Here is a 22862-nt window from a genome sequence, read left to right on the forward strand (position 1 = left end):
AATACTGCAGACGTTTCTCAGGAATTTAGCACTGACAGCATAAAGGAAGCAGCATTTTGTATTCTAATGCTAATACAAGAGAAAAGTGCTAAGTTGCTTCCAAGTCTTTTTCTTCCTCATTCACATTCTAAACATTAGAGATGAGCATGGATGGATGAGGTGATTGGTTATACGAAAGAACGTATGGAGACTAGAATAGTTCATTAGTGCTACTAGTCAATTATTCTTTGTATTCACATTATAGCGGGAGCAGAAAATAGTAAAACCTCCATATCATAGATTTTAATTCAACAGATTTTATATATAAAATGTTTTTGTTTGGCCTTCACCTCTATTCACTTACATCATTAATGTGATATAATTACATAAATGAGGTAAACTATATAAATTGGAATTTAAGAGACATCTAAAGGATATGCTAAATCATGGTTTTACTGTAATGACATATATACTGTGTGTCATATATATATATAAATAATTGTAGGACAATTCTATTTAAAATAGATTTTTGAATGTATGTTGTCTTCCCAACAGTTTGGGGTTTGTTTACATAACTGTTTTTATGAACACCTGGTCTATGCTGTTCAACAAGACTGCATGTATATGTTCTTATTTATAAAGTATACAATTTCTATTTTTGTATCATTTTACTGTAATACCATAAATTACTATTCAAATTATGTGTTTCTATTTTTTTATATATTTCTATATTATTTCAAAGTATAAATATCAAATACTCTTAGCAAGGAAGCGCTAACAAATATACAGTATTTTCTGATTACACTTTTAGTTCATGTAGAATCTGAATTAAAATGTTAAATAAGACTGCAAACATACAGAACTAGATATGGACACTAGGTAATGGGCACATGATTAACATTTAAAACAGACATTCTATAGCCTTTCCTCCATTAATTTGATCACTCCATCCTAGTGGTCTATGTGTTAAAGGTATTTATTGGGAATTTACTTAACAATTGAGATTTTCAGCATATATCACTAGTGTCCAAAATTTTGGTTCAATTCCCTGTAATCTCATAACTACCACAACTAAACCAAAATGGAGATCACCTAAGATCATTAGTTGGGGATTTTTTTTCCCCATCAGAAGACTTATTTACTCAATATGAAAATTTGCAAGAAAACATCATGTCTAAGAGACAAAAAGATATTTAGGCATTTGCAACTACATACAAATGAAAAAGCTTCCCAATTCTATTTCTAGTATAGGAAAGAGAGTCAATGGATAATTTACTCTAAAACACACCTGCTTACAATTGTTTCTACTACAACTAAGGGTGAGTGAGTAGGCAAATAAGTGTATTTTGACCCCCTTCATAATAGAATAAAAAATTATGGTGTAGCTACCATGGGTGGAAAAACAAGTTTGTTTTAGCTTACAAGAAACATGTATGTTTATTATCAGGACAAATTTAACCTCTCAATTTAGTTCATATATGTTTTTATAAATTAGCACTCTATTTGGAGCAGCTATAATAAGTTAACAGTCTATATTTCAATCACTAAACTATTTGAGGAAACAAAAAAATATTTAGCCAATACATATTTATGATACTTGACTGAACTTTGCCTTGTTTTTTTAAAAGATTGATGTCCTTAACTGTTAAAAAGAGCCTTTAACTGGTTAAAAAAAACTTTTCTTATTACAGTAATACGATATTAAATCCCAATAAAGCCTACTGTAACATTGGTCTAATACTTTGACGTACAAAATAAAATGGAGAATGAAGTTGGGCCAAAGGATGATGTTCTTCTTACTGGAAAGGCTCAATTGTGATTTCTAGGGCAGAACAGGGCATGGTGAGCTCAAATTTGGTGACAACATCAGGATGAAGAACTCCCAAGTTACCAATGCTCTGTCCTTTGGCAAAGATCTCAGCACATCGACCAGGGAAGAAAGCAGAGTCTGAAAGCAAATAAAGGAACAATGGCGTTAGTATGTCTAGGAATAAACAGAAATCAGAGGAAAAACTCTCAAGGACACGTAAGATTCAGTTGGAATGGTTGCAAATCAACAAAAATGGCTTCTCATTTTAGAGAGTTAACACAATCGAGAGAAAAAAAAGCATTTGAAAAGTCAAGCCTTTTTTTTATTTATATATATATATATATATATATATATATATATATATATATATATATATATATACCCCCAAAAAAAACACTTGGGTATGGCTAGCTGATGAGAGCTAAATAGCTTGAAATAGATCTATACTAGTCTCCCTTTATTTATTTATCAGCATATATATATATATATATATATATATATATATATATATATATATATATATATATATATATATATATGACACTAAACACACACACACACATATATATATGTGTATATGTATGTATGTATGTGTGTATGTATACACACACACACACACATATACACATTTTAGAAAACTTGGGAAAAGTTTTGCAGGAGACAAAACCAATTTAAAATTCAAATCTACATTTTCAACACAAGGTGTCCAAGTAGTTAATTAAAGAATTAAAACTTTGAATTACTAGATAAAATTAGTCTACAGATTCAATAATTACAACTGAAGTACCTGTATTATAACCCGGTCTGCATTTCCCCCCCACAGTAATCTCAATAGAATTTCATAATTTAATGCTGATATAAATTTTTAAAGTAATAAAGCAAATAATCTTCTGAGAAAATGTCCATACGATTCTATTTCAAAAATTATATGTCTGTTTGTAACTATCTCACGTTGCATTTGTGAAAATTTTTATTACTAGACTCATATTGCCACATCTGAGATTTTTCAGTTTTATACATTATAAAATTATGCACAAGGCAAAGGTGGGGAGAACTATAAAATAATCCTCAAAACTTCATTGGAAGTAGTTCTAAAATCATTAATATTAAATATAGTTAATAAATGCAAGTGCTCTAAGAAGCATTTTAAAAAAAGAATCAGATACTATATTAGAAAACATTTCCATAAATTATCTCAAGCTAATCTCATAGTGTCTTCAGTTGTCTTGCAAATGTGTACCTGTGAAAACAGGATGATGTGAGAAGCTGAATTACAGCAACACTGCTTTATTTAGATTTATGGATTCTGCCACAAGAAAAGACAATACAGAACTGAAAGAAATAATGTTAATATATAATATTATAATGGTCACTATTAAATCACTTGTTCGCTTGCAAACATGCCCATGTACAGAGTTGGAAAAATATTATTTTAAAAGTACTTATACTGGACAATGCAGGCCAGAAAAATCTCTTTTCGTACCCTAGCTACAATTATTTAAAAGATTGCAGTATCTTCTTAGGTCTCCACCACTTTGCAATGGACAATAAAATCTACAAATAACAAAACAATTAGTTTTGTATGAACTAAACTACCATGGAAGGCTAATTTCTCAGCAAAAGTACCCCTCTGTTCATAACAGAAGATATATACTAATAGACTGACCTAAAAATTAATATGCAAATAGGAATTAATCAAAATGGGTATGCAGTTATTTCTCACAATTTTCTTATTTATTAATTTATCATTTACAAGTAAAAAATGCATGACACTCAGAATGCATTGGCATATTATAGTTGCCACATCTGTATTATGATAGCAATATGCCTGAGTTATTTTAAGGACCAATAATGTGCATACAATTTCTGTTAAAATTATATGAAGTAAAAATCCCACTGCATTAAAGAATCTTCCTTAATGAAACTAGATTTTATTAATCTTGAAAGATTTCATTTTCAAATGCAAACATAAAAATAGCTTATGTGAAAGAAAATCTTTAGCCCAATGGCATCTGCCTCTTAACTAGGTCGTAGCAGACATCTGGCCATACATGTTTTCAATATATTAATTGGAATTTAATCCTGTGTGAATGCATATTAGATTCAAGTCCAATTTTGTAGTTAGGGTCAGCAAATATGTCAGTTCCTGTTATAAGAAAGTTCCCCTGGCATATATAAATTGTTATTTTCCACAGTAAAAAAAAGTGCAAAGAGACTTCCTGTGAATTAGTACACATAAAATGTTATTTTCCATGGTAAAAAAAAAAATGCAAACTATATCGTCTTTTCCTGCTAACTACTAGTTCATAGGGGTTCTGTCCTAATAGTCAAATCTGGGAGCCTTAGGCTGGGAATCACCAAACTACAGAGTAAGATGTATTGGCAAGCATATCTAATAGATCAAAATTGTATTATATGATGCAGAAAAAGATGGAATCATATAAAAACACACGTTAAACCTCTACTTGAAAACCTATAACATAAAGATCTTATTACATGCTTTTAAACTCAAATGCCTCAAGGAATCCAAAAGGAGACTGAATTTGAAAGTATATGAGTGCTGTAAAAGATAATTAAGAAAGATAAAGCATAAACTCCAAAGTCTTTAGATAAACATACTTGTCTTCTGAAAATGACACTCTAAAACTTTTTAAACCCTATAACATCCAAATAAACTAAAATCAATGATCCATAGTAAGAAAAAAAGATTTCTGAAATGCTTTGAGGTTCAAAGAATTCTGTTATTAAACTTATGTCCCTAAGAACTGATAATTGTCTTTGTGTTCTAACACCAAGACTGCTTTGATTATTCAGGGCATCCTCTTTGGTCACTAATCCAATGGAAAACCTGGTCTTTAGCCTATTTTCTGGTTAATTGACCTTCAAAGAGCTTGTTGAATTCTCAGTGTGCTTTATTGTCAAATAGCCTATACATAGCTTCTTTTCTCTATCAATCTCCTTTCCATATTTGGAGTGAAAAGATTAAGGAAATGATATAGGATCAGAGTTAGCATCAACTTTAAAGACTATACTGATTCAACTCATAGCTTCAAAACAATAAGTAAACAAAAATTAGATGTCAGGCTTCAATAATTAAGAGGAAGGAATTATGCTATCCAGCATGATTATTAAAGGCTCAGTCCAAATATTCCAAGAATTAATGTTTATTATCTTAGCGTGAAATGGAAAAAATAGTACAATATGATTTGATCAGAAACATGATGCATTCGTAAATTACATCAGGACTGATTTCACCAGGCCTGAAAAAATTAACATCTTTTCTAGGCAGTCTAAAGAATTATTTTTCTGAGCTTATGGAAGGTTAATGTAATCTAACTGCTGAGGTTATCAATATGTAGAAACTGGAGCACAGAATCAAGGAACGTTTGCAAATGTATGAAAAGACAACTTTTAAATGCCAGATATACTATGTTATTTATTGTTTAAATTTATAAGGCTGACCTTTCTGGGTAGCATATAGCATAAAAAAATGAACAATAAACTAAAACAAAACAGAAAAAAACCAATCCAATCATATATATTAAACATATAAAATATACAAATATAAAATGTGACCAAGCAATATAGGAGAGCAAGCTAAAGGCACTTCCACTTAATTGGGTTCTAATGCCTGGAGGAAGAGCCAGGTCTTAGCAGATTTCCAAAAAGTTGGGGCATGTCATATACTGGACAAGCAGGAGTCACTCCAGAGAACACGACAACCACAGAAAAGGTATCTTATTTCTGAATCCTCATTAATTATATATTTATAATCAAAGGCCGCGATTTACTAAACTTTGCAATTAAACAACATTTTAAAATTTGTAAAATATAACAAAATACAGTTGTTATTTCTCCACTTTGCAATGTTAAGCTTTTCTCTGCTGCAGATCATTTCCCATGAAGAAATGGGATTTTGCATTTCAAATAATAATCTATTCTCTACTATTCCCTAACATCTGTAACCCACATCTCATATGAAAGGATAAGAAGAAAAAGAAGTTTACTGTTTACATAACAAACGCAAACAAGTAAACTGATCTGTGTAAGGAAACTACTGGAAGAGAAACAGTTAACAGCCACTAAAGTTCTTAATACATGTAAACTAATCCCCTAATTCAACAAGTGCCTCTCATTCCTTTTTCTGAAGATCAAAAAGAAAACTTTCTTTTACTGTATATTTGAAATCAGTGGGAACAGGTGTGGATTCTGGATAGGTATGCAGATGAAAAGGTATAATTACCTAGCTAGTCCACTTCAGAATCAGGGGGTCTGAATTTCCATTAAGAGGAAACATTTCGTTTTCATAACTTTGTAATGAAATATTTTATTAATAAAATAAAGCTTAATACACATTAGTGTTTACATCAGCTGGCTAATATCTTTCTACAGCAGGATAAAATTTTCCAGTTGTAATTTCATGCAAAATGTAAAGCAGATCACACAACAGTTACAAAACACTGTAAAATATAACAGAAACAGACCAGAGACTAAACTCGGAATCTGGTTTTCCAGACTATTTATTTTCGTTTATTTCTATTTCTTATTTCTAAACCGCCCATCTCCCTCAAAGACTGGTCTTCCAATGTGATGCCCTATCATCTGCCAGTAGTGTCCTTTTTCATTCTAGGTCATGCAATCAGGGCAAAAACTAACTTAGCTTCCATCTGCTGCTGGAGTCCCAACAGTTCTTGCTAGCATAGCTAATTGTATATAATACAGAGCCACAACTTCTATACTGTATCTTTGCTTTATGCAAAAGAATACATAGACAGAAATATAAATTTTAAACGGACAATATAAATATTTATAGTCCAAATCATTTACAAGGAGTAACTGTGGCTCACATGGTTAGGACACTGGTTTGGCGGTTAGCAAGCCCATGACTTGAGACTGGAGTGCTGCTGTGTGGCAGAGTGAGCTCCGGTTGTTCATTCCAGGTCCTTGATGGGAACATGAGAGCAGTACAGGACAATGGTGATGTCCCCAGCTAATCCTTTCACCTTGGAAGCATCTTAAACAGTGTCATCGACACAAATGGGATGGGGGTGGGGGAATCAGTTACTCATCTTAGACTGTGCATGCGATGGTTTGGATTTAAAGCAAAAAAGGGGGTTTGAGAGAGGTTGTGCTTGCAATCCCAGGAAAATATATGATTGAGGTAAGGAGGCACCATCAACAAACCCACCTAACTCCAAAGCTTTCCACTGTTAGCATAACTTTACCTCAAATATTCCTCTCCTCAGGGATCACACCACCACCTTATGGCCTAAAGGTTAAGGTAAAGGTTCCCCTCACACATATGTACTAGTCGTGCTCGACTCTAGGGGGCAGTGCTCATCTGTTTCAAAGCCGAAGTGCCAGTGCTGTCCAAAGGTATCTATGTGGTCATGTGGCCGGCATGACTAAATGCTGAAGGCGCCCGGAACGCTGCTACCTTCCCACCAAAGGTGGTCCCTATTTTTCTACTTGTATTTTTTTTTTAAAATATATTTTATTCATTTTTCACATTCCATTTGCAATCACTTATATACAGGGTATTTACTATAAGAAAAGAAAAAAAAAAGGAGATAAAACGAACAAAAAAAGGAAACACAACTCATCATTCACAACCCCACCTAACCCTTACATCCTCCATACACCCCATCTACCCCCTCCAACTTTCCTTTCTCCCTCTAACACTCCCCTCCTACTTCCCTTTCCCCTCAAGCCTTCCTTCTCCCCTTACTCCCCACACACCCTCCTTACATTCCCCTTACTCCTTCCTTACTCCTCCCTCTTCTTTCCCTCTACCTCCCTCCTTGGTGTATGCCTTTATTCGAGTGTTGTTTGATCTGATAAAAGTAAAATGAACCAAGGGAAAAAAAAAAAGTAAAAGAAAAAAAAGAACCACCGTATATAAATACATTCTTGTTCTTATTAAGACTATGTTAACACCCCCCACCCCCCACCCCCAAATCCCCATCCCTAATCCTCCCGACTTCCCAGGGCCCACACCTGGCACTACCTTCTGTCTAAAATATCTTGTATACATATGGATTAAAAAAATAAAAGTAATATGTCAAAAAAAAGAAAAACAGAAAAAAAAGAAGAGAGAAAAGAAAAGAGAAAAGAAAAAAAGAAAAAAAAGAAAGCACTCTTTGTGTTGATCTCAGCCCCCCATCTTTATCTATGCTTAAATAGTATAAATCATTCTATCTATATTTTATTCTCGTCTCTTACTTCTTTGCTATTTACCCCAACCTTCTGTAGACTCTCCCGTTCCTCTTCCTAAACCTTATGATCCCTTCCGATAAAATTTAAGCAACGTGGTTCATGCCACATATTCAATTTACTTTGCAGAAGAGTAATCAAGCTTTCCCTTCTAGTAAAATTTAAACAGCGTAAATGATCTTTCTTAACCTCCTTTTCAAACAGTAATTCAAAATAATCTAGCCAAGCTTCCCCTTCTTAGTAAAGTTAAGCAGCGTAGATCAAATATTACTTTACACAGAAATCAACTTCTATCTTAAGATAATTCCAACCGACTTTCTCTTCTAATAGGATTTAAATAACGTAGTTCATTCCCCATGCATTTTACCCTCATCCCTTACTTGTCTGATATTTACCACTATCAAATTTATGCTAACATTTGTTTGAGATCTAACTCAAAGCAATTTCAACCAACTTTCCCTTCTAATAAAAGTTAAATAGCATGAATCATTCCACATATTCAAATAATACTTTCAGCAAGAGTCAGTTAACCTTCTGTTTTAAAATAGTCCCTTCTAACAAAGTTTAAACAACATAAATCATTCCGCATTCTTTTTACACCTATCTTAAGATAATCCCAACCGGCTTTCTGTTCTAATAAGCTTTAAACAACGTAAATCATTCCACATATATTTTACCCTCATCCCTTGCTTGTCTAATGTTTACCACTATCAAATTTATGCTAACGTTAATTTAAAATCTAGCTCAAAGTAGTTTCACCCAGCTTTCCCTTCTGATAAGAATTAGTCCGCTTTTTCTACCGGAGAGAGGTCTCAAACCCCCATTCAGTCCTTAACTTTGGCGAATATTTTGAAATGTCTAAATTCTCGATCTCCGTTTTTCTGCTTCTCCGAGGGAGGAAAGGCTACCCCCTCCATCTTGCAGCCACATGGCCTGCCGTTTGCCTTCTCCTTCCGCTTGTCTCTCCTCTCTTCCAAGTGAGTCAGGAAGTCCCGCCTTCAAAGTCCTACAGTAGAAATCTTGAGCCTCCGAAACAGAGTTAAGACGAAATCTTTGATTCTTAAATGTAACCGTGATGCCGGCAGGGGCCTCCCATCTGTATCGAATCTGTTGACTCCTAAGCTCTTTAGTTAAAAAGGTGTAGTCCCTTCTTGCTTTCAACATCTGGAAAGGTATATCTTTGAAGACAATCAGGTCCTGGTCATCAACTCGGAGACTGTTGTTATGAAACTTTTGCACAATCGCGTTTCTAGCTTCTTTTGTAGAGAAATGTATAATTATGTCCCTCGGGAGCTGTCGCTGTTCCGCTATCAATGAGTTCTGGCGATAGATTTTCCGAATCTGCCAATCAAAATTAAGTCCCGGGCTTCCCACCGCATGGCTGAAGGCTTCAGCAAAGGTCTGTTTCAGATTCTCTTGCTCCTTTTCACGGAATCCTCTGACTCTTATTGCAAATGCCTTCCTATTAAAATTTATCATCATAAGCTGTTGTTCAGTGTCTCTAATTTTTTGTTGTAAAATTTGAATATTGGTAGTCAAATTAAAATTAGCCTTCTCCAAACTTTCCAATTTGTTCTCTATTTCAGCAGAATAATCTGACAGGGCAGACACGGCTGCAAACGTATTCGCCTTCATTTGATTAACTTTAGACTTTAAATCATCATATAGTTCCAATACAAATTCCTTAATTTCTTGTTTAAAATCATTAAACATTTTAAAGAAATATTCCTGTGTTAAAAGTTCTCCAGTAGAGGGCGTAGGAGACAAAGGCTGTGGTTCCAGTAAAAATTCTTTAAATTCTTTAGACACATTTGTAGCAAGGCGCTTCTTTGACCTGGGTGCCATAATAAATAAACAAGTAAGCAGCGCTTTGCTCCCCTCTGTTTCCAAAGAAGAAGAGTTTATTTTGTTAAGGAGCGGTCTGCAGGAAGGTAAAACCGGCTAAGTATATCCACTATCAATCATCCACGGAGAGAAATTGCCATTTTGAAATCCATTTAGACAAAGAAGTCTCTAAGACAAATGGTGCTGGTATTTAAGATAGTAATAAAAAACATAAATCTCACAGGGGTGGGACCCGCCCGTATCAATTCTAGCTTGAAAAAAACTTTGTTTTGTCCTGGGGGGGGCTAGCCTGTCTGGGGCTGCCAAAAAAAAAAGGCAGCTGAGAAGAACTGGCTGGAGATAAAAGCTCCGCTCCGGCTGGATCTAATCTCTATCCACAGCCAAAAAAAGAAAAACTTCCTGGGGGCGTGGCCTGTTGCCGAGGAGGGCTCCACCGAGCTCCTCAGAGATCTGGTCTGTATATCTAAATAAGATCATAGATAGCACCCCTTTTTGGCTAAGAAAGGGGCAGGGAGTAGCTCTGTAGGCTAGGGTCTATTCGTGAGCCACAGTCTACTTGTATTTTTAACATGCTTTTGAACTGCTAGGTTGGCAGAAGCTAGAAGTAACAGGAGTTCACCCCGTTATGCCGCACTAGGGATTCGAACCACCAAACTGCCGATCTTTCAATTGACAAGTTCAGCATCTAAGCCACTGCGTCCCTGTCTTATGGGCCTAGGGAAATGCAAAATTGTAATGAAAGTGCCGAGAAGTAGAGCATGCATACCTACAAACCTTCTGAAGTAGCACCTCTTCTGTCTTGAGTCTGAAACACTATACAGCCAATAAGTTGTGACCTATTTAACGTGGATTATGGATGGCAGAAGACTTGGTAAAGGATATGTTTTACAATAAAGTATTTATACAATGGACAACTCTATATTATCTATATAGTAATACAATGTGTTAGTGTCCAAAAAGTGGAATTGGAACCAATTCAGAGTTGCTTTTTGAAAAACAGGATATGTTCACATTCCTTTATTCATTTGTGAGAGTTTATATGATGAATAATCCATTTCACTCTACAAATCAAAACTCTGTGCAATCCACATATGGCAGAGGCAAAGAACAGAAAGTATCTCTATTTCTATAAATAATTCTCCACAGTTTTTGGAGCTCTTTTCTGTTCTTATAAAAAAGCCCATTTCTCAGCATGGAAATAGAAAAAGGAAGAGAGGGAAGAAGGAAGATATTTTAGCACTGTAGTCTGCCAATTCTTATGGTAGTCTAAGCTCTTACTTGAGTTCTATGAATGCAGAATGCAGAAACACCTGGTAGCCGACTTACTCATGCTTGGCAATAATCTGGTCAATTAGGAAGTGACATGATAAGTATCAATTTTTTAAAAAAACACATATTTATCAACATTTCTTCATCAAAAAGATAGCTGGTATTTTTATGTAGGCAAAAGACCACATACAATGAGAAACATTAGCTCTGGAAATAGATCCTTTACCCTTATTGTTTGAAAGTTAGTTAATGGAACTAACCACTAACAGAATAATAAAAATAAAAATAAAACTAGTAGCTTTATTTGGACTATTAACTTTAGTAAATCATAACCATCATTAGTGTATTTTCTGGATTTCTAGAGTTCTAGGAGTTGGAGGCTTAATAATTATAATTTAATAATGTTGTTTTTAATGTTGGAAAAACAGAGGGAATTATGAACAAGTAAATATGCTCTCACAATCAAATATATCTCAATGTAACCTATATAAGGAAAAAGTCTCAAACAATTATGGAATTTTCCCAAAAGATTCAACATTATGCTACTGTAAAGGTCTGTATGAAGTAATTATGAAACAGTAGCTATACCAAGATTTCCAGTGACATAAAGGCCAAAAGAGGTTTCACAGATACCGTGTCAGATTTCCAGTGATTGCTTGTCACTAGAGAATAACAAAAGGAGGACAATTTTTTAAAGTTATTATTAATTTTCACACTTTTACTTGTACTTTTACCTTCAAATGGGAGGTATTAGAGTGACATGTTAAAATGAGTTAACATCTAAAACACCACAGTAAAATTTTTGATGCAATGTAATGTTGAGCATGTTCTATTTTTTATGAAATAATTTGAGTTATTTTTAATGAGGGAATTAAATAAAACATGGTATTAAATAAATCCAGTAAGAAACATACTTGAACCTTTCCATACCTGCACATTTTCATACAAAGCTTAGCATGCTAATATTTTAAACAAATCTTTATTGCATCCTTTCCATGGATTAATAATATATTTCTACCCCAACTTTCTTCCAAGGATATGACTCAATACTGGCATATTTAAGATTTTTAGGTGGTTACTATTTTGGTACTGATTAGACCAACATAGAAATATTTATAGTAATCAGACTTGATGCACTAAGCATGTAATTCCAGTAACTAGTTAATACTAATTACCTAATCAGTATTATATCTTAAATAGATTTCTGGTTATAGGAGAGAAAATAGGAATCAATGGGAAGGTAACACTCCCAACATTACATTTAAACTTTTAACTTATATCAGTTCAATTCTGGACAATTATTCCTGTAACTCAAGCTACCTTGTCTGAAGAAAGAATGAAACTTCAGTAATTCATTCCTGAAACTTTAAAAATATTAGATATTATTCTGCAATTGAGTTTTAAAAAATATGAACTTATTTAGGTTGTACAAAGCCTGACCAAAACAGTCTGCAGCACATCTGTAACACAAAAAGCATTACTTACTGTAGATTAGAGTGTGACAAATGAAATACAAATGTTTCAAATTTTGGTTTCTTTCTTCCCTCGTTTTTATAACTATAGCATGATTTATTTATTTTTTAAAATATATATAGTTTCACATTTGACATACTTTAATAATTTTTCCTTTCCAAATATTTCAAAAGGAAAATGGCAGAATGCAACTATTGTCAGCAACTGATCATGTCAACAATACCAGAATTTGCAATCTAAAATTAAGCATGGACCTGCCAATTTAAAATCTACCATTTCCTGGAAATATATCATAAGTAGTTCTATTTAAAGAACTATTGACACCATAATGTGTATGCCCTAACAGACATGACAAATGCAGCTTGGGGAGGCTGTTGTAAAGATACAATAATTCAAAAAGCCAAGCCTTGGTTGAATCTTCATTATCTCAAAACAATGGATCAAACTGATGATTTATTAGCCTAAGAAATCACTCAGGTAGCACTAAGAATGGCTGCTCCTGGGTATACTTTTCATCACCTTTATAAAGAACTCTGAGGAAATTCATCAGTCACTCTGACTAGTGGGCTGTCCCAAATGACATTGAAAATCTCATTACATTACTGTAAAATGTATCTTGCAGCCTCCTTGAGAGCTGTTTTTCATTCATGATAATACACACACTAGACTTTAGATTAATAGAGGCCATAAAGAGCAAAAAAGCAGCAACAGCATTTTAAGCCATTTCTCCACAAAGAAAGCAAACTTAAGATTTGAAACAGGTATTTTCATCTCAATTAATTTACAAGTACATTACCTGTAGATTAAACATGCCCACCCCCCGCAAAATGACTGTTTACACGGGGCAATACTTGTTGAATTTAATGCAAAGTTAATCAGAAAATATAATAATACCTTCCTGGATATATCTAAAGGAATTCAAGAATATTATTTTTATTAAATTAATTTAATCATATTTTCCTTTAAAAAAACCTAGGATATCACATATAAAGGCAGAAAAATATGTAAATAATATGCATAATACATATTATGCTGAAAACCTGTAAACAGTTTCTATTGTTTTTACTATGCGTAAACTATACATGGTCATTATCAAAACCTCTATATTTAAATATGTCTTTCAAAATAAGCATTTTATTAAAAAACTGTGGGGCAGTCAACACTGATATTTTCTGCACTGAAGCATGAGAAGAATCTGTATTTCACAGAAAACATTTTAAATCAGTAGTTAAATGCTTTCCTGCTCCCATAAAAATAAATGTTGTTCAATTAATATTTTAGTATCTTGAAAGCAGAAATACAGTGGTAAATGAAAGAAATAGAAATAAATTATGTGTTTCTATAAGGAAAGCTTTATTGGAGAAATATATTTAACCCATTGCCCTAGATATTTGGAACAAGCAATGTTCTGCCTTGAATTATGCCTGAATATCAGAGCTATAAATTTTTTATTTACTTTTTAATTTAATTTTAAGGATATCAACATTTCACCTATATTTTTAAGCACCTGCTATTGTTCTGAGGAAACTGCTATATTTAAAGACAAAACAATTTATGAACATTAACATTATTAATATTTAAGTATTAGTGAAACTAATGGCAAGCCATAATCAAACTATATGGAGACTGAATGAACGTATACAATAAAAGTAATTTTGTTTCTCTATCTAATTATGGGAAGTAAATTATATAGATCTTAAGAAGATAATTGTTCATTCAAGATGGACAATGTTTCATGGCTTCTTAAACTAAAGCCTGTAATGTGATGTAATACATAATCTGCCTGAATTACAGAATTGTTCAGTTACGTTATGCACATTTAAAGCATAATCATGCATTCTCCAAACTTATATAACTTTTGTTGAAAATAATGGTCACAGATGCAGCACAAAATAAAATACAAGAAAGCTATATTTTTAGCATGGTTATTCATTGAAATAGTAAATCTGCATATTGGCTTGCCTCTCAGCTATGCAAAAGCATAAAAGACCTTCCTAAAATGCCCCCTCTTTCTACAGAACACCACTATATTTTATTATGTCATGTCTTCAAGCTGAAGATTTTATGAGAATGAAGAGAGCTAAATGGTGTAGGAAATACTTATACAAGCTTCCTTCTTGTTGTGCTTTGATTATTTCCAAATAGTTGCTGTTGAAGCTAGATACTACCTTCCATATGTGCAGAACAGAATTTTAAAATAACTATTGTTAACAAAGTATCATAGTGAGCAATAGCACTATTACAATTATATAATAACCTAGTATTTAGAATAAAGAAACTAGTTACAGTATTTGTGAAGACAGTGAAACTTAAGCAATTAACAACCCTAAGGCGCAGAACAATGGATTTGAATTGTAAGTCATTAAAAGATGGGCATTTTATTTAACACAGATATACAAGAACATCCAAATGTACTTTCAAATGTTGGCTTACCTTCAGCTGCTTTAATATAATATCCATTCTCTTTACTTGGAGGGATTTCCAGGAGCTGCATGATTCTATCCAGCAACCCATGAATTATCTCAAACCCAGGGTTTCTGTTATAATAGATAGCACAAAGATGCCTGTGGTTTTTTGCACCCACATCTAAAGATGGAAAATGAAAGTAAACAAAAAATCAACTACTCTGTAAAAACTGCACTTTAAAGACCATATTTGTTCTGATCCTATCAGGTATCAGTGCTTAACAAAACCATGGGTAGAAATTCATAGCTTTGATGGGTGACTATTTGGCTTATCCTTCCTGATAGCTACCTACCAATAAATATGCCCAGCTGCTTGGTAACATGCCTTATCATCTTTCCCAGCATAACATAGACGTTATGTCCAGCATTTAGCCATCAATGACTTGCTCGGGGGTTCAATGGTGAGTAAAGAAGAATGTGCAACAGATATATTTTTTCAGATATATTTTTTCAGAAACTAACCTTATTACAACGTAAACTTGTAACTGTTTGGTATTAATTCAGAGGATCACATGATTAATATCCCCCCCCCCCAACAGCTAGGTTTTAGCAAAGTCATCTTGCTGACACATTAATTTTTAAAAGCTGAATGTCTTATCCTAATACACCAAATCAGAGTTAAACATATGTGGAAAAGTTGCAGTTTTAGGCTCAGACACATTCTGTTTGCCTGGATTTCCCATGCCATGCAAGAAGAGATGGGAGGGGAAAGCTTGATATAACTTATTCTTCTTTATTCACACTGCAATAAATCAGAGATAAACAACCTGAAGTTCCGGGGCTTCTGCAGTCGTCAAACATCCAAAGACTTCCAAAATTTATCATTAAATTGTAATTTTACTTTGAGTGAAAATTTATAATGAATTTACTAATATTGTTTTTATTAGATTTAAATGTAATCATATTCAACTATATCATATAATTGGGGGAGGGGGTTCGTGCTTCCACAACTGTTTGGCAATCTAATATATTACTAAAAAGCTAAATATGGTTATGGGCAAATAAACATTTTTCACCACTGTGATAAACTATGGTCCAATATGGTTTATATGTTGAATTCTTTTATTTGGAAAATATGGTCAAAAAATGAAATTAGAAATAAAAATAGCAATATGAAATTCATTTACTACAGATCATATTAAAAATTGTTGCCAAATACAGGTAAAAGTTTGCAAAATAGAAAGAAACTTATTGCATCATTCAATAAAACAATTTTCCTGCTTTCGTTTCTGTTTTAAAGTGAAGAAGCCAGATGTTAGGAAAAATTACAGATCTATTGTAGAGAGTTCAAAGTGCTGTCTGAAAAACCCATTCCGCACAATATACAAGGAAGGTAATTAGTGGGAGCTCTTTGGAAGAAGCCAAGAAAATGTAACAAGAAATACTAGTATATGCTGCCCCCTGGCAGCAAACAAAATATATTTTAGAACATATTTTAGAAAATGTATCTTTCATACAGTATTGTTATCAGTACTTTAGCAGCAATACCTATAACTCATAAAACAACTAATAAATGCCTACAAAAACATTTCTCTGTTCAATGTTTCTGTTGCCTGGTGCTTGTTTTCCAAAATGTCCATTTCAATAGTGATATCATCAGGAGATGGTTCACTATCATATATTCATGTATTGTACTGTAATTCAAGCTGAACATTCTACTCCATTGTTACTATGCAATGGACACACACCTGAATTACGCATATTACTGCAGTGTGTTTAGAACTTATCTATTAATGGAAAATATTTATACTCTAACTGACAAATGTTTACACAATGTTAAACAGTATTGACCAAATACAATAGCCAATAAATCAATTTAACCAACAGTAAGCATTGGTGAAAACATTTGGCAACATAGTTTGGATTCTATTAAGTATGCTAATTAATAAAACTGTGATGGCTAACAAATGTCTTAGCTTTATCATTTTCAAAAGCAGAAGCAATGGCTTTAGAGGATTTTAGAACATACATTTAAAAACAAGCTTTTTCATAATACAGTTTTGTAACAAAGGATCTCAAAGCAATCAATTAATACAATAACAATAGCACTTAGATTTATATACAGCTTCACAGTGCTTTACAGCCCTCTCTAAGTGGTTTACAGAGTCAGCATCTTGTCGTCATTTTACCCATGTCGGAAGGATGGAAGGCTTAGCCAACCTTGAGCCTAGTGAGATTCACTGCTGAAACCGTTGCAGCCGGCAGTCAGCAGAAGTAGCTTGCAGTACTGCATTCTTGGCTCTTTAACATATTTCCACAAATTAATATTTTAGTAACCCAGCTTAGTTTGCGTGAATCCAGACAGCTGAGGTTTGTTCAGTAAAGCATGCCACTGTAAATGGCTTAGAGAAGGCTTTAAAGCACCGTGAAGCGGTATATAAGTCTAAGTGCTATTGCTATTTAGCATAACATAATCCAGGCTAAAAATCCTACATGGTCTGAGTTTCTTGAAATGGGAAAAAAGATAAAATGTTTAAAGGAATATATTTTAACAGAAATTAGAGGTATAGTTTTTGGATCCAAAACTGGCAAGGATGTTTTAAGATCCACCAGGGCTATTCACTTTGCATCAGTTGCTTAAAAAAAGCTACATTTCTTTAGGAAGGCTAAGCATATGTAGAGATTTAGGAAAATACAGGGATTACAACAAGTAGTGCAGGTTGAGACCATGGCAAACATGCCAAAATTATGCATTCCTCTTGCTGGGAGATTGCACATAAAAACTGAACATAATCATATGTGAGCATAGAAAAAGAAGGAACAGGTCTAATAAGGATACCATAATCTTCTATTATGGATGCTACAGTTATGGTGAACTGACTTACATCCAGGACATTTACACTAAATGAATGAGCATTTTCTTACCCATGGTGGAATCTTTCACTATAATATCAGAAATTTCAAAGAGTTTCAGAGGTAAAGGCATCTTTTTATTAGCTGCAATAGTTTTCAAGAGTCCAGGCAACAATGTAGTCCGTGCTACCTATGAGGACACATAAGGTGCTTGATAAATTATACTTCCCTGAAACGAAAAGCCGCTAGCATAAAATGGGTTTTCACATGGTTGTTATTAGGAAAGAGTATCAAGTAAATAAGCTGCTTTTCAGTATTATGGTTAAGTTAAAAGCAGACTAATAATTTAATAAACAAATATCTACATAATTGACCATAAATGCTTAATCCATATTTCTCCCTGATTCAGCAGTAATTCTCATTCTTTTATTATCTGTCAACAAAGCTCAGTATTAACAACATTGGCTCGTGGAAAAATATTAATTTGCATATTAATACATATTAAATAATGTGGAAAATGGATAAAATTAAATATTATAAAATATTTTTGCCTTCAAAAGTGAGATCTATAAAAGTACTGAACAAAAGTAAGCATGTTAATTAGCTTCTACTTTAGAAAATCAATACGTAAGGTTGGGAAAAATATGAAGGTGAATGTGTTGTGTCATTCACAACCTTGCCTGCTGGCCAGGCATACGATTAGCAGGCTAATATAATTTGATGGCTTTTCAAGATGGCTTTTGCTATGCTGGCTTTAGGAAAGACCCATCCTGATAAAGCTAAATGTTCCTGAGATTTAGAGGAATTTTGGTTCTAAAACTGGAACTTTCCTCAAAATAGTCCCATTTTGAGAATCTACAATTGCTGACACAAACATTGCTGATAGTAATTTCCTAACTTTGGAACTTCACAAAAGGAGAAAAAAGCTGCAGTAATGTAACAGATGTACTCTCCCAGACAGGTATGACTCCTTGGAGGTCTAAATCCAGCAAGCTATTTTATGGATAGGCTTGCAACATTTTTTTTCAGATTCATACTGAAACTCTTGTAGTCCTCACCTGAAATTCAGCTGTTTTGGGATTGGCTATATGTGCAGCTTTTGTTGCAGAAATATCAATCCCCAACTTACTAGCGATGTCTTCTTGGGAACACTGTATATAGATATAGGAAGTCAATGTATTTAATCATGTTAAATTACAACTTAACTGCAAGAAGAAGAAAAGAAAGAAGGCCCAATTCCCAACAATGAGTTAATTTTCATGTTACGGTAACACCTAATTTAGTAATATTTTATTGTTATAATGATGCCCTTGAGGATTTTAATTATCATTAAGGAATATCAGTTTTTATAACACTTAGATTAAAAAAAAAAACCTTAATCTGAAACCTTGCTGAAAAGATTGGGGACCCACATTACCAGTGCCGCTGGGCTATTACAAAACGCTTTCAGCACCATTCAAGTAAGAGCAAAGCCACTAAAAATTGGAACCTCAAACCTCCATTAGGATTGTGCATGTACATGCATGCAGAGACTACCAGAATCAGCTTATAAAACAACTTAGCAGTCATGTAAAATGATAGGCTTTAATAAGTTGAAGAGAGCTATATTATGCGCACATCACATGCTGCAAAATACCTATCTGAAAGGAGTTGTAAAACTTTATCTTCCATTTCTTATCCCTAGATGAATTATCTGGAAATGTGTTACTGTCAATAAGCACAGAGAAGTCTATCGGACAACTGTAGCTATTTCAGTGCTGAAACTTAATTTAAACTGAGTAGTTTATTACTATAGTCTTCTTGACGTTTCTTCAAAAAAGCCACATGCTTTATTCAAAGCAGGTGAGGTTGCTAGCTCTTGCAAAGAGGATTTCATCATTCTGAATACTCAGCAAGTGAATCATTTAATCCAACGGTCTCCAACCTTGGCAACTTGAACTTCAACTCCCAGAATTCTCCAGCCAGCATGGCTGGCTGGGGAATTCTGGAACTTGAAATCCACAAGTCTTAAAGTTGCCAACATAGGGGATCCCTGCTTTAATCTACTGATGTCTGCTGACATAAATATTAGTATTTGCATTACAAATAAAGACACTGAATGTGGTTTGAAACCTCTTTTTTTTTCTATAAAGGTGACAAATGAACAGTCACCGTAGTTTAAATTTTCAGATTTGAAAATAGTGCAAGAAAACTAACTCTCATTCTTTGAGTATGCTGAAGCTAGTTTGCAACTTTATCAACAGCATCAGAATATTATTATGATTCCATCTTGTGCTCTAATTAGAGAAGACAAAATAAATCACTGCAACAATCACATTTTACTATTAATATAGCATCATATATGAAATATGTACTGGAGATGTTAAGAAAACAAGGCTTCACAATTGGGGAATGCTTCTGCAGTCTGTCTCTTTTTAGGATGCAGTACCCTCTAATGAAATCTTATTTTCAAGAAACAGAATCTATTACACACATACCAGAGCAAAAGTGAGGGCTTCGGTAAATCCTGCTGCGGCCAAATCTTGCCTCAGAAGTTCTGTGAGTTTATTGAGAGGAAACTAGAAGAGAAAATAAAAGTTCTTTCTGCTCAATGAAGATCACATATTTATGGAAATCATTGTTAGTTTACCCTTAAAAAAAGAATGAAATAACACCAAACAGTTACATCTGGTCTCTGCAGAGGAAATGCATTTCCCAATTAGAGATTGAATACACGGCCTCCAGGTTTAAACCTTGCCTTGCTGGAAGCCCATCCATTGCAGATCTTTTGAATTTCTCAGATCAGTTAGGCATCTGTTTTGTATCCTTGCTATGGTAAACTCCCCTTGCTACAAGACAGGACAGAAAATGTTTTAATTCTTAGACACAGTTTCCTTCTACAAACTCTTCTGGCAAACTTCTAGCCTTTTAATTGACAATACAGACTGTTTACTTTAAGGGTGCAATCTTACTTGATTAGCTATGGTGTACGTTTTTGGAATCGTCATCTGAATGTTATTATAGCCATACGCTATTGCTGCATCTTCTATGATATCACATGCATGGATAATATCAGCTCTTGTAGGTGGGATTTCAACCTCTATATTGTTCCCATTTCCTATGACGTGTGACTTCAAACACATTCTAGTCAGCAGCTTTGCAAGGCTTGATGGTGTCTCACTAAAACAAAACACAAAAGTAATTTTTAAGGAATGTTTTGAAAAAAAATTACGTACTTTCATCAGTAACTTTGAAGCATTGTAGTTCAAAATAGCTAGATACCCGCATAAATCAAGCCTGGACATGAAAAAATTATTTTCAGAGGTATAATACTAATCCTGATAAAGCTGAGAAGGTATAAGTTCATTAGACTTTTTAATAGCAAATATACTGCCCTGTCACTTTCGAACGCTGGCATTTTCAGTATATACAAAGTGCTTTCCACTTCCCAATCAAGTTACCATTTATACCTTAATATACAGCTAATAGAAAATCACCAATAGATGCATAAATGGTTTGGTTTTTTCCCTATGAATCCAAACTATATAATATGTTCTAGAAATTGTTTTTTTTAAATAATTGTTTTTTAAAAAGAAGATAGAAGATAATACAATTACAAATTCAACCCAGAAAGAAAAAGAGAGAATAGAAAGTGTAAGAATGAAAAGAAGAGAAAAAATAAGAGAAAGAAAAAATTTAAAGTGATTTCCAGTCTTTATCCTAACAAGTACAAACGTAGTGACTTTTCACTGTATATAAAGTTACATGTACGAATCTCTTCCTTTCACAACTCATCCTTCTTCATATGCAAATCAATAAATCATGAATATTGTAGTCTTACTGCTAACAAAATGTATATACAGGATTCCCAGTTTCATAGAAGCATGTCTTATTTTAACTTTGGTCAAACAAGCTAGCTGTCAGACCTAGAAACCATCTTTTGCATTGGGCCTTCAGGCCTGCCACATTATCTGCTGTGGGAAAATGGGAGGGGGGATTATATGGAGTATAGGTGATATATACTCAAAATAACATTCCTTTTTCAGAAAGTCAAGGACATCTTGCCCTGCAGCTGCAATGGTGTGACTGGGAAGCATCTCCAATTTTGGATGGTGCCTGATTGGATCATGTGATGGACATATGGGTGCTGGACAGGGACTTGAACTTTTGTTGTTAACAGAGAGCTTTGAAGTTTATATACAGTATATTAGACAGATGTCTGGTCAAATTGGTTGGGTCGCAAGGGAAGAAACTATTATTGTTGAAATATATTTATCGGTATTCAACTAGGAGGAACAATTTATCTATCCCCCCCCCCCCCGTTACTTTTTCCTACATTCTTTTTTATGTCTTAGTTTTGCTTTGTTCTTGTATTTTTTTTCTTTTTTAGACTTTATATTTTAACAGTGAATAAAATAAAAAAACTTACTGCAAAAAAAAAGTTTTTTTTTTAAAAAAAAACATATCAAGTGAAACAACTGGTTGTTTTAGTCCTTAAAATCTTCTTGATAAAATTTGTTTTTTTTACTATATAGTACACCCCTTTAGGAATTTAGATGATGTAAAAGTTGACAAAAATTCTGGCAATGAATTCTCAATGAAGTCAATCTATAACTATTTTAATATTTACCAAAGAGAGGGAAGACCAAGCTGGTTAATTTACAACCAATTAGCTTATTAAATATTAACAATAAATCCTCTCTGCCAAATCCCGTTATAATAAATGTGTTGAAGAAATGATCCAAGTGAAGTTGCTGGCTAAGAAGTAAAATAGCTTTAAACCAGATCAATCAACTTTTAAGCAATGTATCATTTTAAATCTTCTGGCAGGAAAATAGTTCAGCTGCCAAAGAATTATTCTTTAGGTAATTGTTCATTCCATTTCTAAAGAGAGTTTATGGAAGAAACTGGCAACCACAGGTATAGATCACCATTTATTCTGGCTGTGATTTATGATTTATTAAATATTTATAATGCTTTATTTATTTACTTTAATTTCTATTCCATTCAATTCCCAAAGGATCCAAGCATCTCAC

The 22862-nt window shown here is 33.5% G+C and overlaps 1 protein-coding gene across 1 annotated transcript in view; it reads right to left on the reverse strand.

The window, feature by feature from the left end:
* Positions 1-646: 646 nt before the first annotated feature.
* The window catches only part of FARSB (phenylalanyl-tRNA synthetase subunit beta), a 37001-nt gene continuing 14785 nt past the window's right edge, over positions 647-22862 (reverse strand). Inside the window, exons 12-17 of the mRNA XM_032225086.1 lie at positions 20799-21006; positions 20325-20405; positions 18906-18998; positions 17920-18037; positions 15023-15175; positions 647-1927 (exon numbers count right to left, since the gene is read on the reverse strand). Of these exons, the coding sequence (XP_032080977.1) occupies positions 1776-1927; positions 15023-15175; positions 17920-18037; positions 18906-18998; positions 20325-20405; positions 20799-21006 (805 nt within the window). The 3' untranslated portion in view covers positions 647-1775. The remainder of the gene's footprint in view (positions 1928-15022; positions 15176-17919; positions 18038-18905; positions 18999-20324; positions 20406-20798; positions 21007-22862) is intronic.

This window comes from Thamnophis elegans, chromosome 10 (assembly GCF_009769535.1).
Source record: "Thamnophis elegans isolate rThaEle1 chromosome 10, rThaEle1.pri, whole genome shotgun sequence".
Lineage (NCBI taxonomy): Eukaryota > Metazoa > Chordata > Lepidosauria > Squamata > Colubridae > Thamnophis > Thamnophis elegans.